Source organism: Myotis daubentonii, chromosome 2, assembly GCF_963259705.1.
Source record: "Myotis daubentonii chromosome 2, mMyoDau2.1, whole genome shotgun sequence".
In the NCBI taxonomy this organism is placed as follows: Eukaryota; Metazoa; Chordata; class Mammalia; order Chiroptera; family Vespertilionidae; genus Myotis; species Myotis daubentonii.
In genome coordinates this window covers 27,277,066-27,301,620 of record NC_081841.1, presented here as the reverse complement: position 1 = coordinate 27,301,620, position 24,555 = coordinate 27,277,066, and the positions used below count along the sequence as shown (strand labels likewise).

General features: G+C 39.1%; 1 protein-coding gene across 4 annotated transcripts in view; it reads right to left on the bottom strand.

Moving 5' to 3' along the window:
* ATF7IP (activating transcription factor 7 interacting protein) overlaps positions 1 to 24,555 on the bottom strand; it is a 126,673-nt gene that overhangs the window by 8,244 nt on the left and 93,874 nt on the right. For 3 of the 4 annotated variants that reach the window (XM_059682262.1, XM_059682261.1, XM_059682260.1), the window contains 5 exons: positions 20,067 to 20,145; positions 17,094 to 17,249; positions 15,120 to 15,299; positions 9,539 to 9,651; positions 924 to 5,433 (listed from right to left, as the gene is read on the bottom strand). In XM_059682262.1, coding sequence (XP_059538245.1) covers positions 5,014 to 5,433; positions 9,539 to 9,651; positions 15,120 to 15,299; positions 17,094 to 17,249; positions 20,067 to 20,145 — 948 coding nt within the window. In that variant the 3' untranslated portion in view covers positions 924 to 5,013. Of the gene's footprint in view, positions 1 to 923; positions 5,434 to 9,538; positions 9,652 to 15,119; positions 15,300 to 17,093; positions 17,250 to 20,066; positions 20,146 to 24,555 lie in introns of those variants that run through there. The other variant, XM_059682263.1, reaches the window with a different exon arrangement.

Sequence of the window (24,555 nt, the reverse complement as noted above, 5' to 3'; positions counted from 1 at the left end):
TCATTCCCCACTGTTGACTGTGTAGTTAACAAGCATTCACTGTAGAAGAAACATTACATATGATTAACAATACTAGAATTCAACATACAAACTTATATACAAGAGGGTATGGCAGCCCTAGCTGGTTTGGCTCAATGGATAGAGCTTCGACCTGTGGACTGAAGGGTCCTGGGTTTGATTCTGGTCAAGGGCACATGCCCAGATTGCAAGCTCAATCCCCAGTAGGGGGCATACAGGAGGCAGCCAATCAATGATTCTCTTTCATCATCCATGTTTCTCTCTCTTTCTCCCTCTCCTTTCCTCTCTGAAATCAATAAAAATATATATTTTTTAAAAAAGAGGGTATGGCAGAAACTGTTCCCTTACTCATCAAAATCCATATTCTTTTATGCCTGGCCACACAGTCCACACATCCCAGGTTCCCTTAGGTAGTTGTGCCACATGACCAGTTCTTGTCAGTGGAATCTGACATGAGTGCCTGTTTCAGGCCTGGCCCCTAAGAACCTGTGCTCCTCCATGCTCTTTCCCCTTCCTTCCCTGGCTGGATATACTTAGTGACAAAGCCCAAAGGAAAGGTGGAGCTGTGTTTCCAATGGGACCTCTTACAGAAATGCAAGGAGTGATATTTCTGGCATTAACAGGTATCAGTTGAGTCTTTTTGTGGTGCAGGCCAGGCACACAATATAGCAAACCTTAATGTTGTCTCCCATTACTGAAAAGCAGCACATCTCATCTGAGAGCAACTCTGTGTAACAGCTTTTCTCTCAAAGTTTGAGAACTGTGTGTACTTTCAGTGCTGTGGTATTGTCAAAGAGGCTAAAGAAACCACACTGTACAGTCTAATGAGTGAGCCTTAACAAAGCGAGAGACTTTCGAAAGAAACAAACACAAGGGGCAAGAATAATCAGAATGAATCAGAGTACTCAGAATGTTAAAAACCCATAGTTTATTTCAAAGTATAAATTTCAGGCTTGCTGGACAAATCCCACTACAGGTAACACTTAAACAGACACCAGTCTACTGTACATTTAGAAAAGAAAAAAAACACAAAAACCTTTAAAACCTAATAAAAATAGGACAACTTGCTTTAGCCGGTTTATATTAGACATTAGGAAGATCTTAACATTGTCTTATTATTTACACTTCAACTGCAATAAAGAAAAATCAGAATGCAAGTTTCCTACAAAGTATTTTTATATTAACTTTGAAATGGCTGATGAAATACTAAAGCCAAGATTTCCAAAAGGTGTTTGATTGCCCAGTTACCTTATTTACAAACAAAATAAAACAAAAATAAAAAAAGACAGCATTTAAATATAAATGCTTGGTATTTAGCTGACTCTAGAAATTAAAAAACTTATTTAACATGATAAAACTATTTGTATGGTCCTATTCCTCCCCATTGGCTGGCTCAAGAGAAAAAGATTTTAGGAATTACATAAGTCTGCCACACTAACAAAACACTTAATGAGAATTGTTCTAATCTTTTCCTTTGTCCCACAATGTAAAAAAAGGGGGAGGTGGGGTGGGAGGACTGGACACATCATTTGCCCAGTAAGGAAGGCAGAATCATACATTGGTTTTAGATAAAGTTATTTGCAATAATCTAATACTGAGACATGATTTTTCTGGAAATTAGAATAAAACAGGCCAATAACAACTGGCCAATAATAAAATAACGAATGAATCATAAGATACTGAAATAACCCAAGGTTTTTGCAGTACTCTAACAGTGCTAAGATCACATGTATAAAAGCAAGAGAAGACGATACTACAGGCATTATTTTGTTAATCTTGTATAGTACTGGGAAATTCGTGGAACGAGATAAATGCATGTCATGCAATATTAACACTCACCTTGTTGCATAAATAATTCAGAAAATATAACCAAAAGAGAACAAAAATTTAGCTAACACTTATGCAATACAGTAAGAGAATTCTGTATGGTGCAGCCCACCTAAGGAGTTCTGTAGAAATGTACCCCAAAGATTCTAAGCTCCTTGTTCTAGTACTTGTTTTTCAAATAAACCTTTCATTTACCTGACATTGGGGGTGGGGAGAGTGGGGAACATCTCGCTGTGAGGCAAATGGTACCCCAATAAATATCTTTTAAGGAAGAAAGCTCTCTTCACTCTTCTCATTGACTTCTACTGTGTTAAACAGTACACAGTATTCTGCATATTTTAAAAAGTGAGTCCAGAGAAATAGAGGGATATAGTTACCTCATCAAGTTAACTGTTAATAACATGTTATCTTTATATGTAATTTATAAATTTACTGGCAATAACATAATTTTGGAAAGAGGCTTACACCTTAAATAGGGTGAAAATTAACAGAGTACAAAGTAAAGAGTAACAAACACCACTGTTACCTTTAAACGCCACATAACAATTTTGGGTTGAAATTTCATAAATTTCCAGGATTTCCAATAAAGTGACATTTAACACAAGTATTGTCAGGCTAAAAAATTTAGTAAACTTGCATTCCCAAAATGGGATAAACAAGCTTATTTGTAATACTTTGTGAAAAGGCACAACAAAATAAAAAAGGTATCATGGGGTGTGAACTGCTACAAAAAATCTGTAATCAGTAGCTATTTCTAGCTGAATCTTCCATTCTCTCTCCTGAATAAAAAGTGTCCATCAACATTAAAACCTGCCCCAAATAAAAGACTAGAGTTCTAGCCTACCACCTTTCAGTTAATCCAATATTGCTGCTGTTGCCTACAAATCCCATGTCAGACTAATTTGTGGAGGCCAATTTATAATATGCTTTTTCCTCAAATAATTACAATATTTCTTTGTACCTTCCTCCCACCATCAGGAATAAAAAGTTATTTTACTGTAGCAAAATATTTTTTAAGGTTACTGTTCGAAAATTTTTTTGACAGAAAACACAGTATACACTAAAATAATGAAATATTTGCATTCTACTGGGCTTTCTTCACAGGATTATATAGTGCTACAAAAACTCTTTTAAAAAGGGATTAGTGACTATAAATAGAAACATTCACCAAGGAAACCATTTCAAGGCTAGGTAGGCAGATTGTTATCACCTGACCAAAAAAAGGCCAATAAAGAACAATTTTGAACATGAGCTTTCTATTCTGTTGACAGGAATGATCTTGAGCACATAATCAATGTTGCATCCACGGCAGGTAGAAACATATATACATGCAGGTATCGATAGGTATTCATATACATCTACCTCCCTTTCGAAATTTTCATTGGCATGACATTGGCAACTTCTTTACCATCGTCATTAGTCCTAGAACGAGTAATAGCTACATGGTTGGCAAATCTGATTCATGGAAACTTTAGTTCTCATTGTGGCCTTATTTTCTGAAAGTGAAAGGAAGGTTTTGGAGCATTTATAATTTGGCAACCTGTAGGCTTTCTTCAGCATCAACCAAAATTCACACATAACATGATATACACTGACTGGTGAAAGTCTATTTAAAGACTTTACAACTAGAATGCTTCCAGTTTCAAGCCACCAATGTGGCAAACAAAGCATTAATGGAGAGGATTGCTCCCTCCTATAATTTCAGGAGGTATAATTTGAGAACAAATATGAATTCAAATATGATAAGGGAAGATGATAAATTATTTCACGAACTCCATGAATTCCTTTCAAAATATTCCCAACCGTACTCTCATCCCCAAGTGTACCCAGGAAGTCCTGTCCTACACTATTTACACTCAACTATCTGATACCAATAGAGCTCGCACTCGTATTGAAAATGCAGGACACCTAAGCTGACTTTGATTAACTTTGAAGAGGAACAGAGAACTAAGTTATATCTAATTGTTACATAAACTGACCCCAAAGGATATGCTTTGAATTCTATCCAAAGCTGACATAGGATAAATTACACAAAACTTGGCACCATCAAAACAAAGTTAAAAGTTAACAAAAGGAACGATGATACAATAAAGAGATAATGTATCTTTCCCTTTAATATTTTAGCTCACTGTATTTTGTAAATTTGACTATTTCCTTTGAAAGAATATTATGCTTTGGGTGATAAACTATAATTGCTTTCATAATTTCTGACACCGTGTGAGCACAGATACTGAAATTTTTGTAGGAAAAGTTTCTTACACAGTTCGGTCTTCTCTTGGTCTACTTTACATAAAGTAAATTTAAATGGTGACCAAAAATAAAAGCATTTATATTCTTAGGAGAAAATAGCAAGTGAAAATTTTGGAATAAGATATGGTAATGCCACTGATGAGAATATGTATAAAAGCCTTGTTTTAACATTTACTTGAGGGAGTGTGCTATATTTTGTGGAGATAAAGGAAAAATGAAGGGCTAAAAGCTGAAAGGAAAGAAACAACAATGGACAAATGGCCATGTTTATTTTTGCAGTTAATGTTTAAGGCACAAAATAAATGTAAAAGTAAGATTAGAAAACGGAGGCGCCATTTAGATATTTTCGCCTATTTAACAACCCAGAAGAGACAACAAAAGATAAAACAGATCCTTTCCTGTGTTCAAATTAACCTATTTTAAGCTCTTTAACCATTTTGCTTTTTATTTTTTTCTTTGGGTTTTGTTTAGATTCTGTTTAAATCATTTAACTATGAAACTACAGATCCCTTAGAAATAGAATCATGCCAGTTACATACCTCAGATGCTTTGCTCTACTTTATGCTAGAAGAGAGGTATTTGAGAATGAAAACGGGAGATTCCACTGCAACAAACATATATAAATAGAAAAAAATAAAACCACACAAACACCCAAACATATTATTCCCCAGCCTCAAGACTAAAGGAAGATGCACATTTACATTTCAAAACCTTGAAGCTTGAATTGTTCAGGAAAAGGTTCTTGCTTTATGAGCTAAGTTTATTTTATTCTCTGATTATAAACAAACGTAGTGTATATACACATCTGTCCAAGAAATCTCGCACAATGTAGATTTTTACAATGGGTATCATGCACAAGATTAAAGTAAGACCAAAAAGTGGAACTTTTCAAAGAAGAAGAGAGAAAGGGTCCAAGGTTTAACTGCTCTGGGAAGAAGAGATCACATCCGTTGACTGAGGATCGCAGAAAGGTCCAAAACGTCCATAAATATCCTTGGCCCGTACGGCAAAGTAGTATTTGCTGCCAGATACAAACTGGGTCAGAGTGCATGCCATTGGCAAAGGAAGTGCCTTTACCTCTCCAATCTTTTTCCATTGTGAGGGCACAGTGGCACTGGGTTCCTCATGGTAAGCATAGAGATGGTAGCTGTCAACAGTGGCACAGGTTCGATCCACTTCCAGGACACTCCATGACAGTACAATGCCATTTTGACTCTGAACTCGTGCTAACTTCAAGTGCGGCTTCTGAGGCAGAGATGTGCTGGCAGCTTCTGGGGGCAGGCGTGGTGGTTGTGGGGCTTCTGGTAAGGGTGCTGGGTGCACAGGGCGTGGGGGCTCCTAACCAAGAAGAGCCATGTTGATTTATAATGACCACACAAAGGGCTGTTTTTGAGAATTAGAACTAAGACATCCTAGAGGTCACTTACTGAGAACATTTTATATCAAAATACAGGGAAATACCAAATATTTGGCACGTTTTATTTGATGAGCTGTAACCAACTGTACCCCAAACAATGATGCTGAGGTAACCCCTGCTATTCTTTCCAGACCTACAGAGTTTTCCTTGGGAAATAAAAGCCCTTGCTGATGGAACATCATCTTGACAGATTGAAATAATCATCTACTTCTAACAAAATAATGTATGATTTAATTCTGTATGCTACAGCTTCTTTTTTCAGTACAATGTAACATTTTAAAATATTATTATGTGTCCCTGGCCAGTGTGGCCCACTTGGTTGAGCATCATCTTGTGCTGCAAAAGGTTGTGGTTCGCTTCTCAGTGAGAGCACATACCCAGGTTGTGGGATTGATCCCCGGTTGGGGTATGTATGAGAGGTAACCAATTGATGTTTATCATGTCAGTGTTTCTTTCTCTCGCTCCCTCTCCCTTCCTTTCTCTCAAAAATCAGTAACATTTTTTTAAAAACTTTAAAAATAAAATATTATGTGTGTCAGTCTACCATAGAAAATTTGAGTATTTAACTCTACTTTCATTTTAAAGCTGTTTTTCCATATAAAGACTAGCATATTCTTACAAATAAGAAATAAGCACATTTAATAATGAATGTACATTATGCTTTTGATCAGGCTACATGAAATAGGTGACATTTAAATTAGACCCTGAAACAGGGAATTTAGAAATATAGAAAAAGTTGTGTACCATTCTGCCAATACGTAAAGCATGAGCAAAGGCATGTGGGATTTATGAGCAAAAACCAGTGATAACTTTTTACTCAGATATAGGGTATATGAAGAAGAAAAGATAAATTTCGAAAGGTAGGTTAAAGCTAGATAATGAGAAAGGATTAATACTAAGCTTAAGAAGTCAAATTCACTTATCTAACATTGGACATTAATATTATTATATTTGGGTTTTAAGATTACAGTGATAATTTTTCCAAAAAAGATTCAAGTGAGAGCCAGGAAATAGGGATATTAAGTGATTTTTTTTCTTTCTTTCTAGTGAAACATCATTATTCCACTTGGCTTTAGGAAAGTGGTATTTTGGTGTGTGTTTTTGGTTAATCCTTACCCGAGGATATTTTTTCTATTGTTTTTCAGAGAGAATGGAAGGAAGGGGGGGAGAGAGAGAAATATCAATGGGAGAGAGACACACCAATTGGTTGCCTCCCACACTCACCTTGACTAGGGGCAGGGAGTGAACTGGTGCAACCCAGGTACACGCCCTTGACTGAGAATTGATCACAACACCTTTCCATGCCCAGTCTGATGCTCTAACCATTGAACAAACTGGCCAGGCATGCTCACTGACTTTAAATTGGAAGTCATGAAATAAGATTCTCTTAACTGAAATTCATTTAACAAAAATTGTTTTAATATATATTTTATTAAATGGCTAATTTGCATATATTAAATAGTGAATTCTGTGATAGTCTGATACCATCTTTTTAATTCCCATGCCTCCTCAAAACTTAGTACCAGAAACATGTACATAGGAAGAACTCAGAAAGGATATGCTGAATAATGTCAAGGAATATAAATCTGCTGAAATTCTTATGCCTAATGGAAAAAAATTCAAACATGTCTGGAAAAAGGTATAATCTCAATTGAAAAGTTAAAATAAATATAAAGTTAGAGAGAAAAAAATTTAAACTTAAATAGATAAAAATTGAAAGCTGAAGAAGTAGAACTAAGTTGAGCCCTGGCCAGTGTGGCTCAGTTGGTTGGGCGTTGTCAAATCAAAGGTGTGATTCCCAGTCAGGGTACATACATGCCTAGGTTGCAGGTTCGATCCCCCGTCAGGGTGTAAGCAGGAGGCAACCGATCAATGTTTCTCTCACATCGATATTTCTCTCTCTCCCCCCCTTCTTATTTCTCTAAAATCAATAAAAACGTATTTTGAAAAGTAGGACTTATTTGAATGCTAACCATGTTGCTCTAATTCAGTGGTTCTCAACCTTCCTAATGCCGCCACCCTTTAATACAGTTCCTCATGTTGTGGTGACCCCCAAACATAAAATTATTTTCGTTGCTACTTCATAACTGTAATTTTGCTACTGTTATGAATCGTAATGTAAATATCTGATATGCAGGATGTTTTTTCATTGTTCATAACCCACAGGTTGAGAACCATTGCATCTAATTCCTATCTCAAATTGTCTTTTTTCCTAAAGTGACTTAATCGTTTTAAAAGTAAAATTAAATAAACATATAGCTAACAATGTAAGAGACAATGGCTGAAGCCATACTTGACTGGATGGAGCACAGGAATTTAAGAAGTTTGACAATAGTTTAAATGGCCTGTAATATCCCTTCTAGTTCTTAAAATTCTAGGATTCTGAATCTGCTCATGTCCCAAAACTAAGTCAACTGAGTTGTTATATTTTTGTTGTTGCAATGGCTTTTACTGAAGTTTTATAGATAAAATAATGTGATATCAGGAATTTGCTTCAAAATAGTTGGTGTGTACATGGTTGTGGAAATAAGTGGCTGGTACCATAGATGAAATAAGACTGGCCAAGCACTAATAATTGTTGAAGATGTGTGACAGGTATACAGAAATTGTTACTCTATTTTTTCTACATACATTTGAAAATTGCTAAAAATATTTTTTAAATTAATTAAAAGAATGTTCCTCCTGTGAGATGCACTTTATTCTAAGACAATACACATGAATGGAACCCGGTAAAAAAAAAGAAAAGACCCCACCAACACACACACACACACACACACACACACACACACACACACACACACACACAACACAACACAACTCTGATAGGTCATCAAATTTAATTTGCAAAACTATAAGGTTTTTGCTATACTTTTTATGAAAGACTAATGAATGAAAGGAATTATTTATAGACACAAACAACAGTAATGGTAAATTTGCCACATACCCCAATAGGGCCAGACTAGAGGGGGCTTGGATCGGACAGCCTGAGTTATAAAATGGTTTTGCCTCTGACACTAGCTTGGGAAGTAACACAGAGTAACCACTTATCTTTGTTTGTGACACAGTATCCTTTTCTATAAGAAATTAATAATCCTTGTAAAATTGTGAGGATTAAATTAAAGCACATTAAATTAAATTGGAGTACCTGGTATATTATAAGTGCTCCATTAATATTAATGTTTTCATTGTAGAACAATAAAAATAACAGCTATTAAGAGCACAGGCCCTAGAACATGGGTTTCTACAAAGTATGACCTTGGGCTGCTTAGTCAGCTTCTCTGTACATTAGCTGTCATATCATTAAAAATAGAGAGCAGGAGTCCTAAAGGAGTCCCGTGTGAGAACTAAGTATATTAACAGTGTCTGGCACATAGTAAGCACTTAATAAATGCTAGCCATTATTACATGTAATAAAAAAATGAATGATCCTTTGCTTGGTAAGAAGTGATATGTCTCAATCTCCTCCCTCCTCATAAAGCCAGTATATTTCCATTTACATGGTATACCAAACCAAATACTGTTATAATCATGTCACAGGATAATGTGACATTATTTTGGAGACTACATTACATCTAAGGGGAAATCTTGTGATTTTCTGTTATCTCTGAGCAACGAATTCCGAATACCACTGAATTATTAAAAACAATAGAGTGGCAGCAATGTAGTAATTAGAACTGGTATAATGTTTTGAGGAAAAGAATAAAGTTAGAGCATCAAAAAATAGTTTTTAAAATATGCTTTTTAATACTCTAAAATATTTTTAATTTAACCATGAGTCTATCTCTTTCATTTCACATGCCCTACCTGTGGACTCTTTTTAAACATTATAAGCCACCACAAGCTCTACAATCCTTGACCACCATCATCCCTAGGAACATTTGTTCATAATGTAAGATCTAGTCTCTTAAATAAACTTCTGCACGAAAAATGGAAGATCTGTCATTTCCTTTTGATATAACTAGTTTAAAGAAAAATAATATCTGACAGCTTCATAGCTGAGAATTTTGAGTCACGATCAACACTTACAGTGTGCACCTGTGGTGGTCGATGATGCACTGTGAGCTGAGGTCCTGGGGATCCCAGGGCTATTCCATTGTTTACAACATATGTAGTTGCTTGAGGCACTCGAACCGTGACACCTACAAAAGAAAATTAAGAAATAAATTAGAACTTTATTCTACATTTGGCAGAACACTGATTACATACCTGAAGTCAGTAAAATAATATTTTTAAAATATGAAAAGAAAAATATTTCTAACCTAGAAGTCTACACTCAGCCAAAGTATCATTCCAGCATGAAGACAAAGAAGTTCTCATATATGCAAACAGCCAAAAAAAAAAAAAAAATCTACTTCTCAAGTAGCCTCCAGAGGACGTGTATCACAAATATAAAAGAGAAAATAAAGAGGAAAAGAGTAGACACAAGGAACAATGGTTCCTGCACAGGAGAGAAACAAATGGAATCCCTACTAAAAGGACTATGAGCAAAATCCTAGAACACTGGAACACTGGTGGCTCACATGTAGAAGGCAAACAGCCCAGAATGGAGCAGTGTGACCTTAAAGACAGAAAACATAAAGCTATCGCCACAAAAGTCTCTGCTGTCTTGTTTGTTTTGTTTTTAAATATGTTTTTACTGGATTTAGAGAGAGAAGGGAGAGGGGGAGGGAGGGAGAGAGAAACATTGATCGGTTGCCTCTAGTAAGCATCCGGACTGGGGACTGAACCCACAACCTGGGCATGTGCTCTGCCCAGAAATCGAACAAGTGACCTTTTTGGTGCACAAGTCGATGCTCAGCCAATTGAGCCAAACTAGCCAGGGTATGTCTTTTTCACTATAAAGAATGGAAAAAAAGAAAAAAAAAACCCTACTAAGTTATTCCTGCCTTCTGTTATGAAGTTCCTCTCTTTCTCTCCATGCCTTCTGCTAATCAGTTATGGATACTCACTTTACCCAACAGAAAACTGTTTTGCCGTACATCAGGGTAACAGAAGCAGAAAATTTAGAGCTACATACTTCCCTGGGCTATAATTCTGGCAGGTACTCTGAAATCAATTAAAATATGTATGTTTTTAAAAAGAGTGATCTACTGAGCACAGAAAACAGAACCAAACAGATAGAGGAAAGAATTAGTGATATTGAAGATAGGAACCAAGAAATTATGCAGAGGGAAGAAAAGAGAGACCTGAGAATAAAGAAAAATGAAAGAGCTCTATGAGAACTATCTGACTCCATCAGAAAAGGCAATATTAGAATTATAGACATTGCGGAGGAGAAAGAGTGGGGACATGGACTGGAGAGTCTATCAAAACAAATAATAGATGAGAACTTCCCAAATCTATGGAAAGAACTAGATCCTCAAATCCAAGAAGCAAATAGAACACCTAGCTACCTCAATCCAAAGAAGGCCTCTTCCAAGGCACTTGGTATTGAAGCTGTCAAAAATTAATGACAAAGAAAAAATTCTCAGAGCAGCCAGGGAAAGAAGGAAGTGACCTACAAAGGAAAACCCATCAGAATTTCATCCAACTTCTCAGCAGAAACTCTACAAGACAGAAAAGAGTATAACCAAATATTCAGAGAGAAATTACCATCCAAAAATAATATATCCAGCAAAATTATCCTTTAAATGTGAAGGAGAAATAAAGATGTTCCCAGACATACTGAAGCTGAGAGAGTTTATCACCAGAAAACCATTGCAGGAAATAATCAAGGGGTTATTCTAGCTCAGGGGTGAGCAAACTTTTTGACTGGAGGGCCACAATGTGTTCTTAAACTGGACCGGAGGGCCGCAACAAAAGCATGGATGGAGTGTTTGTGTGAACTAATATAAATTCAAAGTAAACATCATTACATAAAAGGGTACGGTCTCTCTCTCTTTTTTTTTTTTTTTTTTAGTTTTATTCATTTCTAACAGGCTGAATCTGGCCTGGGGGCCGTAGTTTGCCCACGGCTGTTCTAGCTGAAACAAAGAACATAAGGTCACAATACTACGAGTAAAATCACCAAAAAATTTACAGCATTAACAGTGATAATTTATGACAACAAAAACATAAATGGGGAGAAAGCAAAAGGTCTGAACTGGCAAAGGAAGATGAAGATCAGATGCACTCAAAAGGAACAAAACTATGGTATATATGCAATTTTATTTTTATAAACCTAATGGTAAAACACACAAAAATTTCCAAACCAGGACATACAGATTAAAAAGAGAGGAAAGATGCATGGAATGCCACCAAACAAAAGCAACAGACAGAAACATAAAGGTAAAGAAAGAGCCAATGGAGGCACAGAGCTAACTGAAAAACAAAAGATAAAATGGCTATAGGAAATCTTCATACATCAGTAATTACCCTAAATGTAAATGGTCTGAATTCATCAATTAAGAGGCACAGAGTAGCAGAGTGGATAAAAAAAGAAAAAACACAAAAAAAACAAGCATATGCTGCCTTCAAGAGACACATCTAAGCTGCAAAGACAAAGGTAGAGTCAAAGTAAAAGGGTGGAAAATGATTCTCCAAGCAAATAACAACCACAGACAAGCCATACTTATAGCTGACAAAATAGATTTAGAGACAACAATGGACACTTTATAATGATAAAGGGAACACTACATCAAAAAAACATTTCTTAATATATATGCACCCGATCAGGGAGCACCGAAATATACAAAATTACTCACAGAACTAGAGAAGAACAGATCAAAACACAATCATTGACAGCTCTAGACAGATCAACCAAACAGAAAATCAATAAAGAAATAACAGCCTTAAATGAAACACTACACCGAATGGATATAATTGACATTTATAGAACCTTTCATCCCAGAACATCAGATTATAAATTCTTCTCCAGTGCAAATGGAACATTCTCAAGGATAGACCATATCTTGGATCACAAAATTAACATCAACAAATTCAAACTGAAATTATACCAAGCATACTCTATGACCACGAAGACTTGAAATTAGAAATCAACTGCAAAATGGAAGCAAAGAAACCCACAAATACATGGAGATTAAACAACATACTACTAAATAATGACTGGATAAAAGAAGAAATAAAAGATGAGATAAAAAGATATATACAGACAAGTAAGAATGACAATACAACATAATATACTCAATGGTGAAAAACTGAAAGCTTTTCCTCTAAGCCAGCGGTTCTCAACTGGTGGGTCGAGACCTCTTTGGGGGTCGAACGACCCTTTCACAGGGGTTGCCTAAGACCATTGGAAGACACATATATAATTACATATTGTTTTTGTGATTAATTACTATGCTTTAATTATGTTCAATTTGTAACAATGAAATTTGGGGTCACCACAATATGAGGAACTGTATTAAAGGGTAGCGGCATTAGGAAGGTTGAGAACCACTGCTCTAAGCTAAGGAACAAGAAATGATGTCCACTCTCACCACTCTTATTCAACACTAGAGGCCTGGAGCACAAATTCGTACATGGGTGGAGTCCGGCCTGCCCTCTGATAGGAGCCCATGGGGCTGAGTCGGCAGGGGGGAGGGGCCACGGGCAGTTGGCTAACCCCGCGTCCAATCCGGCCTGGATCAGGCTGGTTGGTTGCCACAGTGCACGTCATAGACACTGGTAGAACTGGTCGTCCTGCCATTCCAGTCGCTTTTATATATAAAAATAGTGCTGGAAGTCCTAGCCAGAGCAATAAGGCAAGAGAAAGAAATAAAAGGCACCCAAATAGGGAAGAAAAAAGTCAAACTGTCACTTTTTCAGATAATGTGTTTCTGTATATACAAAACCTTAAAGACGCCACCAAAAAATATTAGAAACAATAAACAAAAGAAGTCAAGTTGCAGGATACAAAATTAATGTGCAAAAATCCATTGCCTTCCTGTACACTAACAAAATTTCAGAAAAAGAAATGGAAAAAAAACAAACAATTCCTTTTGTAATTGCAACCAAACCCAGCTATAAAAAGACATGTATATGGGACAGATAATTTTTGACAAAGGAGCCATAGACACACATGGAATAAAGATAGTCTCTTCAATAAATGCTAGGAAAACTGGAAAGCCACATGTAAATGAATGAAACTGGATTACAGTTTGTCCCAATGTCCAAAAATTAATTCAAAATGGATCAAAGATCTAAATATAAGATCTGAAACAATAAGTTACATAGAAGAAAATTATAAGGACCAAGTTTATGGACCTTGGTCACAGAGAACATTTTATGAACTTGATCCCAAAGACAAGGAAAATAAAGGCAAAAATAAATGAATGGAACTATATCAAACTAAAAAGCTTCTACACAGCAAAAGAAACTGACAATAAAGCAAAGAGGCAGCCAACCAGATGGAAGATGATATTTGCAAACAGTAGCTCCAAAAGAGCTTTAGTTTCCAAAATATATAAAGAACTCATAAAACTCAACACCAAACAACCCAATCAAAAAGTGAGCAGAGGACCTGAAAACACACCTCTCCCAAGAAGACATATGAACAGCCAATAGATATATGAAAAGATGTTCAACCTCACTGGCAATTAGGGAAATGCAAACCAAAATTACAATGAGATACCACATACCACCTTACACCTGTTAGAGTGGCCATTATCAATAAGACAAGCAATAACAACTGTTGGAGAGGTTATGGAAACAAGGAAACCTTATCCACTGCTGGTGGGAATGCAGACTGGTTCAACCACTATGGAAAGCAGTCTGGCAACTCCTTAGAAAATTAAGAATAGAGCTACCATATGACCTAGCAATCCCTCTCCTGGGTATATACCCCAAAAACTCAAAATCATGTATTCGCCAAGATATATGCACCCCTATGTTCATTGCAGCACTATTCATAGTGGCCAAGACATGGCAACAACCAAAGTGTCCCACTATAGAGGACTAGATAAAGAAGATGTGGTACATAGACAGACACAATGGAATACTACTCAGCCTTAAGAAAGGATGAAATAGCATCATTTGCAACAATATGGACGGACCTTGAGAACACTATGCTAAGTGAAATAAATCTGTCAGGAAAAGCTAAGAACTATATGATTTCACTTGTATTTGGGATATAAAACAGAAGCTCCTGAACACAAAAAGCAGTGTGGTAATTGCCAGAGGGAAGGGGATAAGGGGAGAAGAGAGTCCTAATATAAGGTAATAGGAGAACATTTGACTCTGGGTGGAGGGCATACAGATCTTGTAACATAGAAACCCACACCTAAAACCTATATGTTCATGTTAACCAATGTTCACCCCAATCAATTTAATAAATATTTAAAAAACCAACATTTCATTATTGCAGGATCTTTAAATAGCTAAATTTATCCTTGGTATTAAATTTTGGAAAATTAAAGATTTTTACTGAAACCTACTATGGAAGTGGCAAAACCATACCGCAAAGCACAAAGTAAGGATGATGGTTACCTCTGATGGAAAGGAAGAGAGACGCTATTAAGGAAGGACATAAAACAGGCCTGTAAGATTCTGATAAAGCTCTATTTCTTAGCCTGGTAGAGAGTTCAATGGTGGTTCACTTTATTTTATTTTTTTATTTTAAAAGCTACTCCAACTAAACGCTAAAGAACTATATACAACTTGGGCCATATACAAGAAAAGAGTCTCTTACTATTTTGGGGATTGACCTGCCGAACAGCAGGAGCCTGCATAACAGTTCCTCGCAGGGGAGCCTGAGCTGTTGGTGCAGGGAGAGTTGTATAAACCACTTGGTTTGCAGGAGCTCTTGGTACAGAAAGTCTCGTGGTCACCTGAGTTGCTGGACGATGTGTTACATTCACAGTGGTTGGAGCTAATAAAAAGCAGAAAAATATAATAAGAATACAGTACAATCTATGTTAAATGAAGAGTATTAAATGTTATTTAACTCTGTACTAACTCTAATAATAGATATAGAGACAACAGTCTCCTTTTGCAATCGTGATAAAGCCAACCAAAATTACTAATATTACTACAAACTTCAGAGAAAAAGAACATCTCAACCCTGTCCAATGCCCTTTCCACTTTTTTGTTTTTCCTCACCTGAGGATATTTTCTCCATTGATTTTTAGAAAGTGGAAGGGAGGGAGAGAGGAAACGGGAAAAAGAGAGAGAGAGACATTAATGTGAGAGAGACACAATGATTGGCTGCCTCCTGCACATGCCCTGACTAGGGCCAATGACTGAACCTACAAACCAGGTATCAGCTTCTGACTGGGAATTGAATCTAAGACCCTTCAGGGTGCAGATGGACACTCTGAGCCACAATGGCCAGAGTGCCCTTTCCACTCTTTAGTTTGACTACATAATAAACACGAAAGAAAAGGTTTAGATTTGAAATTACTAACTTATAGGAGTGACTTAAAAAAGCAGATTTTCCCTCCTCTATGTTAAAATGTTCATAGCAGAGTGGAACTTTAGGCCATCCAGACTATCTGCAAATGAGCATAAATCCAAGAGTAACTCTGTATTCCCACAGTTCAAGAAACTGGTTGGGTATTATAACTGACATTTTCTTCGGGTAAGCCAAACCATCTATTCAAAACAATAAAATATCCATTAAAACACAGACTTCTTCCTTCTCTACTATGGCATTCTTCCTAACCTATGGCATAAGAGCATTAATGCCTTGAATGACGTTAATATATATCTGTCAAAACTGAATCTTAAATGTTCACTCACAGCATGAACTACAATACTGTTTTTAGGAGTTAGCTTCTTGTTAATAACTCTCTGAATTAGAATCACATTTTACAAATAACCATATATTAACTTTATAATAAAAAACAAATCTTTCATATGGAAAAAATGGGTTCTATAAATACATTTGGAGGTAAATGCTGGGTACAACAAAGATGAAAAGGTGTCTTTACTGAAGACTCCTTAGTCTTTATGTAGCCTCATTTTTTGAGTTAGAAAATGGAAGACAGTCTTTAGTCCCCATTTTTGTTACCTATACTGCACTTGGGTTTACATGATGATATTTCTTTCTAAATTAGGTGAGTGTCATTTTAATTTCACTGGAAACAATTCCATGTGAATTCAATGTTTTCCTTAATGAAAATTGTGTTTATGTAAATATTTTGCAGATAAATCTATAAGCAATGGTTTATTGTATGAAGAAAAACTGTCTTGATTGGCTTCCAAACAGTTTAGGAAATATAGGCTATACCTTGAAAATGTCTGATTTACAGCTTCTTGAAGGTGCAAATAAAATATTAGTGTTATATCTCCTGTTGATAGTGTTAGGCCACTTAAAACTAGTTCAAGTTAAGAATTATTTTTAAATTCTTATTTAATTAGTCAATTATACCTTCTTGGTTTTAACCAGATGAATCATTACACCCATCCTTCCTAAGAAAGGATATTCATTTCTGCTGTTTTCAGTAGCAAATGACAAAGGCATGTAGTTTAAGCCTTCTGTATAACCATTCTATATAAGTGCTGCTACTTAATGACAGGAAAACTCAGTTATACAGTGTTCAAAAGGCACATTATCTTCAAAATAACAATAAGAATTTTTTGTCTAATCTTTCCACTTGATTCCATAGTCCTATTTCACTGTAGACAAAACTAAAGCTTTGGTTTAATGATTCAGCAAGTTTACCTGTAGGTAGTAAGTGTATTGTTGTCTGAGATGGTCCACTTGTTGGCACCCCAGATGGTTGAAGAGGTGGTGCTGGCTGGATAGGTTGCAACGGCCGAGACACAGACTGAGAAGAACTCATGGCTGACACTGGAGTGTGAGTTGGCTTTTTAGTGTCTGTTAATTAAAAGTGAGACATTATGATTATTGATAGAAAAAAATTAGAAATACAGGATTTCCTTTATGGGTAAAATTTACTTTTGCCTGCCACCAGGTCACATTTAACCGCTAACAAAACAATTTCTTTCTATTTAACTACCAGAGGCCCGGTGCACGAAATTCGTGCATTGTGGGGGGGTCCCCTCAGCCCAGCCTGCACCCTCTAGCAATATGGGACCCCTCGGGGGGTGTCCCTCTTGCAATCCGGGACTGCTGGCTCCTAACGGCTGGCCTGCCTGCCTCATTGCCCCTAACCACTCACCTACCTGCCTGATCATCCCAACCACTCTGCCTGCCTGCCTGATCGCCACTACCCGCTCGCCTGCCTGCCTGATCGCCCCTAACTGCCTCTGCCTGCCAGCCTGATTGCCTCTAACCGCTCGCCTGCCTGCTTGATCGCCCCTAACTGCCTCTGCCTCGGCCCCCGCCACAGCGGCTTTGTCCAGAAGGACGTCCAGAATGATGTCCAGAAGGTCGTTCGGCTGTCTGGTCTAATTAGCATATTACGCTTTTATTATTGTAGGTGTGTATTTGCCAATCTGAAAACCAAGTCAGGACCTTAAATAACTCACTGTTAGTTCTCTCACGATCCTAATTAAAATGTACAAAAAGGTAGTTTTATGTTTTGACTGTTTTTTATGAGTCAATCCTTTTTCTGAACTCAATACAATATCATGTCAATTAGAATAATTTCATTTCCTACATTAGTATATATTTGTAATATATATATATATAGCTATATCAAGGACATTCCCCTAGACCAGTGTTCGGCAAACTGTGGTTCGCAAGCCACATGCGGCTCTTTGGCCCCTTGAGTGTGGCTCTTCCACAAAATACCACGTGCGGGCACACACGTACAGTGCGACTGAAACTTTGTGGCCCATGCGCAGAAGTCGGTATTTATTTTGTGGAAGAGCCACACTCAAGGGGCCAAAGAGTCGCATGTGGCTCGCGAGCCACAGTTTGCTGACCACTGCCCTAGACAAATACCTATAAACTGCTGAGTTTTTCACCAAAGATCTTGAATTCCAATTACTCTACTGTTGTTGATTCTCTTGCTTAACACAGATGGCTATTTATATTATCCAGTCTTTAAAATATAATACACAGAGTGTATATCTCAAAAAAAGTCTACAATAGCCTATGAAATTAATGTTTGCATCTCAGAAAAAGCCCTTGAAAACAGGTAACCACTATATGGTGTATTATAAAGAGGGTAAGCCAAAAGCTCTGCTATCCAAAATGATTCCGACTGATTTCTGTCCTATGTAATTCTAAAATGTAAATAAATTTCTATGTAAATAAAATTATAAATTGTAAATAAAATTTAAGGCTTTAGCAAGTAAAATTTTAATTGGGTGCTGATGGAAAATAATGCACCTTAGAATAAGAGAATTTAAGGTACATTCAAAGGTGAAGCAATGGAAAGAATGCCCATGAGGCAGGGATGCTAGAAAGAGAAACTGCAAGAGCACTGATAATAAACGTTTATTTTTAATTCAGAATAACCCTACCTGTGTCCTCTCAAAAATAACCTATATTTATTTCTGTCCTCTAGGAATTCATTACACTTAACTTGTCTATGAAATAATAGTGAAAAGATTACAGGTAACCTGAAACTTTTTAAGAATAGCAATACCGGTATGAATTCAACCTTGACAAATGATGGCATAAATCTTCCAAAATTACAGCAGTTTTACACCAAAAAAAAATAACTGACTTTCCTGTCCCATAATCAATTGTAAAGCCACTTAATTTTGTTTTCTTAAAACCAAATTAACTATCTTACCCCCTAAAATGCAATTTTTTTAAATGTTTAGGTTTTTTAAATTTAACGTCTTTAAGGCCCTAATACCTCATGATACTAGATTTTCCACATGCATTATATAATTATCACCAGAGGTTTATAGATACGTCCATGAACAAAGTTATTTTGTACAGTCAAATATGTTTGAAAATTACTTTATATCTTGAATCACTGAGAATTTCATTATAAATTAGCAATGGCTTAGAGAAGTCTGTATTAAGAAAAAACATTAGGGGGGGCAAAGGTGGGGTAGAGGGAGTCAATAGGGGAAAAGGGAGACATACCTGTAATACTTTCAACAATAAAAATAAATTAATAAAAAGAAAAAAACATAATTTTGTTTACTAAGCATTTACTAAGCATATTTAACCATGAAAGTTTTTACTCATTGAACGTCTATTAAAATGCAGAAGAATACTTTGGAATATTGGGTAATATCTACCTAATACTATTTCTAAATATTATAACAGAGCAATATTGGGGTGTGCATGCTTTTTAATATTACTTTCATTTTCTTTTAAATAACACTAAAGGAAATTAATTCAAATAACCAAATTAAGTGTATATACACTTAAAAATACCTAGATTAAAACACACACGCACACACCATTTAGAGTCAGAAGTCCTGGGTTGAATTTCCACTTCCCTTACTGATTCATACTCTATCAATCTATCCTCAACTTCAAGTGGGCATTACATGGCTATTACAAGGATCATGTGAAATAACAGATATAAAAAGAGAGCTGTTCCATAAGTTAAATATTCTCCTAATTGCTCCGTTTTCCACTATGCCTTTTCATATTCTTTCAAGATTTTATTTCTATTTTTTAATTCTAATCTAAAAAAACTCATTCTGGAGAGGATACAAATACACCAAGAATAAACTATCTTCACTGAGTATTAAATTGGATTAAGAGAAAAAAATGGCACCAAAGCATCACTTAGTATGATTACTTATATTTAAATACCTTGTGAAGTTCCACTCTCTTCATCATCCATTGTAAGATCAATGACACCACCTGAATCACTGGCTGTGGCTTTTCCACTCTGAAAAACAACACACCTTCATTTTGCAAAAGAAACGTTGGCAGACATAAAGGAAAAATGAAATAATACTGAGGAGAAACGAAGATAATGAATAACCTGGTTCAATGATTGCATGACTTTCTCTTGTGTACAGTAACACGCTGTACAGGCATGCAGCTGAGGGGCCACAGGCTATGCCATGTAGCCTAGGTGTGTAGTAAGCTATACCATCCAGGCTCGTGTAAGTATTCTCTGTGATCCCCTAACGACGCATTTCCCAGAAGGTACCTCAGTTAAGCGGTGCATGACTGCAAATGCTAATCATAATTACTTTATGATAGATTACACCGCAGATTAACTAAAATCAATTTTTCATCTGCAAATCTCAAGTTTTGTTAAGTTAAAGAAAACTAATTCTTCAGGGTACAAAATTCAGGCCCAACCTCAAGACAATGATATAAATTCTAAGTCCTACAATTATAAACCTTTCTATGACAATGATTTCATAGAAAATGACTTAACAAACACAAATCTGTAAAACTCATATTAAAAGTACTTAACAAAGCCTCAAAGAATGTAACAGAACCTAGTCACCACAACATATCTCTAAGGTTCACATTTCAAAATTTACTAAATTTTTTATTTATCAAAAATTGCCCCACAGTGAGCCAGTGGCCAGCCCCGCCCATCTACTTCCTTCCCTGGACGCCCTACCGCAGCCTCTCTAGACCCGCAGAAGCAGCTCTTGCTGGTGGCCCGAGGCCCCCCACCGCCCTGGCCTGGGTCCGAGAGCCTGGCCCTCATCCCTGTGAGCCTCCACGCTTCCACCAGGGCAAGCCCAAGATGGCTGCCCCGCCCCCCCACCCCAACCCCACCCCCGGCCCGCCAGGCCCCACAGCCTCCGGCTCGCCCTGCCTCTGCCTCCAATCCCCGGGTTCTGTGAGCTGGAGATCAGAATTAAGCGCAGATTAGGAGTAAGGAGCTGGAGCTGCTCACCATCGCTGGGGAAGCTTCGCTCCCAGGCTGCGCGTGGCTGTGCGTCTGTGCGCGACCACCACGGGCTGCCCGGCCCAGCGGCCTTGGCTCCCCATCCTGGGCTGCGTGCCCTCCCATCCCCTCCCCCACAATATGGCCTCGGGCTCAGACTCCAGCACCTAGGAGTGCCTGATCCCAAATCGATCCCAAATCGGTCCTCCAGGACTCAGACTCCCCCATCCTGGATTTCAACTGACTCTGTTCCCCACCACAAATCTGAACGTCACCGACCTTTTGTCCCCAAATCCATCTTCCCTCCATCCTGAGCCCTCAGGGTATTCTGGACTCAGAGCCCCCAAACTTGGAACTCCATTCGCCACACCGCCTTTGTGAACTTTAAGCCTCCTACACAGTAATATTACTACCCCTGGAGCTCCACCCACCACAGGCCACCTCCTGCAGATACCGGAGATGGAGTGTTACATTAAACTGGGGTCCTGATGGGAGGTGGGGGAAGTAGGTGAGGGTCAGTTAAAATGCCTGCAGGGAGCAGATGGGGATTGTGCAAGACACAGGGGACCCACATAATAACAATAACAACAAAACCAACAACAAAAATTACTAGACAAATATGCAAAGACCAGTAGAATACAACCAAAGACAAAAGGTAGTTAATGGAAAATGGTTCCAAGTGAAGCCAGATTTTGAATTTAGCAAAAACTGCAAAGTAGCTGTTAAAAATATATTCAAAGGCCCTAGCCAGTTTGGCTCAGTGGATAGAGCATCTGCTTAGGGTTTCGGGTTCAATTCCCTTCAACCGCAGGTACCTTGGTTGCAGGCTCCTCCCTGGCCTGGGCCCTGGTCGGTGTGTGCAGGAGGCAACCAATTGATATGTTTCTTTCACATTGATGTTTCTCTCTGTCTTTCCCTCTCTCTTCCACTCTCTCTAAAAATCAATGGAAAGGTATCCTCCGGTGAGGATTAGAGAGAGAGAGAGAGAGGCGGGGGGGGGGGGGAGGGGGGGAAGAGAGAGAATTAAAGGAAATATATTAATGAATGTGCAATTAAGAAGTAGAAACTGAAAAACGAAAATAAAAGGGAAACAGGAGAATTAAGATAAAATGTTTTTAAAAACCCCATAAGATTAACACAAAATAAAGAGGAAAAAAAAGAAACCACATAGAAACAAAATTTAGATGAAACAAATTTTTAAAATTATAAGACAGAAGACCTAAATACAACCATATCAATAATTATACCACATGCCCTGACCGGTTTGGCTCAGTGGATAGAGCGTCGGACTGAAGGGTCGCGGGTTCGATTCCGGTCAAGGGCATGTACCTTGGTAGCGGGCACATTCCCAACAGGAGGTGAGCAAGAAGCAGCTGATCGATGTTTCTCTCTCATCGATGTTTCTAACTCTCTATCCCTCTCCCTTCCTCTCTGTAAAAAATCAGTAAATATATTTTTAAAAAATAATAATCCTATCTAATAAAAGAGAAAAATGGTAATTGGCGTACGACGATACCCTTTTCATTGGCTAATCAGGGCTATATGCAAATTAACTGCCAACTATGATTGGCAGTTAACTGCCAACAAGATGGCGGCTAATTTGCATATGTAGGCACAATGCAGGGAGGCGAAAGGGAAAGCAGGAAGAAGCCCCCTGCCACTGACAGTGATCAGAAACCCAGGGGGGAGCTAAGAGCTGGGGGGCAGGGCAAAGGCGGCCCTGGGGCCGCCTTTGCCCTGCCCCCCAGCCATGATCGGAGAATCAGGCGCCTTTGCCGCCCTGGCCAGTGATAGCAGGAAGTAGGGGTGGAGCCAGCGATGGGAGCTGGGCACGGTAGAAGCTGGCAGTCCCGGGAGCTAGGGGTCCCTTGCCTGGGCCTAAAGCGGAGCCCACGATCGCGGGGCCGCTGCAGCTGCGGGTCCCCGCTGCCCGGGCCGGACGCCTCAGCCAGAGGCGTTAGGCCTGGGCAGGGGTGGAGCCTGCAACCGCGGGGAGCTGGGGGTCCCCTGCCCAGGCCTGACACCTCTGCCGGAGGCCTCAGGCCTGGTCAAGGGGCCGATCCGGTGATTGGTGATCGGAGGGTGATGAGGGTCAACTCCTCTGGCCGAGGCATCAGGCCTGGGTGGGGGGCGGAGCCGGGGATTGGGGGGATATGATGGTCCCCTTGCCCAGGCCTGAAGCCTGGGTCAGAGGCGTCAGGCTTGGGCGGGGGGTGGAGCAAGCGATCAGAGGGAGATGGGGGTACCCTGCCCAGGCATGATTCCTGGGCCAGAGGCCTCAGGCCTGGGCGGGGGCCAGAGCCAGTGATCGGGGGGAGATGGGGGTCCCCTGTCCAAGCCTGACACCTCTGGCGGAGGCGTCAGGCCTGGGCAAGGGGCCGATCAGGCGATCGGAGGGTGATGGGGGTCTACGCCTCTGGCCGAGGCATCAGGCCTGGGCAAGGGGCCGATCCTGCGATTGGAGGGTGATGGGGGTCAACGCCTGAGGGTTCCCAGTATGTGAGAGGGGGCAGGCTGGGCTGAGGGACACTCCCCTCCCCACACACACACACCCAGTGCACGAATTTCGTGCACCGGGCCCCTAGTCTATACTAATAAAAGAGAAAAATGGTAATTGGTGTACAACGATACCCTTTTCATTGGCTAATCAGGGCTATATGCAAATTAACTGCCAACTAAGATTGGCAGTTAACTGCCAACAAGATGGTGGTTAATTTGCATATGTAGGCACAATGCAGGGAGGCGAAAGGGAAAGCAGGAAGAAGCCCCCTGCCACTGACAGTGATCAGAAACCCAGGGGGGAGCTAAGAGCTGGGAGGCAGGGCAAAGGCGGCCCTGGGGCCACCTTTGCCCTGCCCCCCAGCCATGATCGGAGAATCAGGTGCCTTTTCCGCCCTGGCCAGTGATAGCAGGAAGTAGGGGTGGAGACAGCCATGGGAGCTGGGCACGGTCGAAGCTGGCAGTCCCAGGAGCTAGGGGTCCCTTGCCTGGGCCTAAAGCGAAGCCCACGATCGCGGGGCCGCTGCAGCTGTGGGTCCCCGCTGCCCGGGCCAGACGCCTTGGCCAGAGGCGTCAGGCCTGGGCAAGGGGCCGATCCTGCGATTGGAGGGTGATGGGGGTCAACGCCTGAGGGCTTCCCAGTATGTGAGAGGGGGCAGGCTAGGCTGAGGGACACCTCTCCCCACACACACACACTCACCCAGTGCACGAATTTCGTGCACCGGGCCCCTAGTAATAATTATAACACGTGTAAACAGACTAAAATTTCCTATCAAAATATATGGATTGTCACATGGGATAAGATATCAAGAAATAACTTTGTTTCTTTCTCCTAGATACTCACTTTAAATATGAAGACATAAATACACTGAAAAAAGTAAATATAAAAAAGCTGCTGTGACCATGTAAATATTAGACAAGATACAAAGAGGGAAACTTTATAAT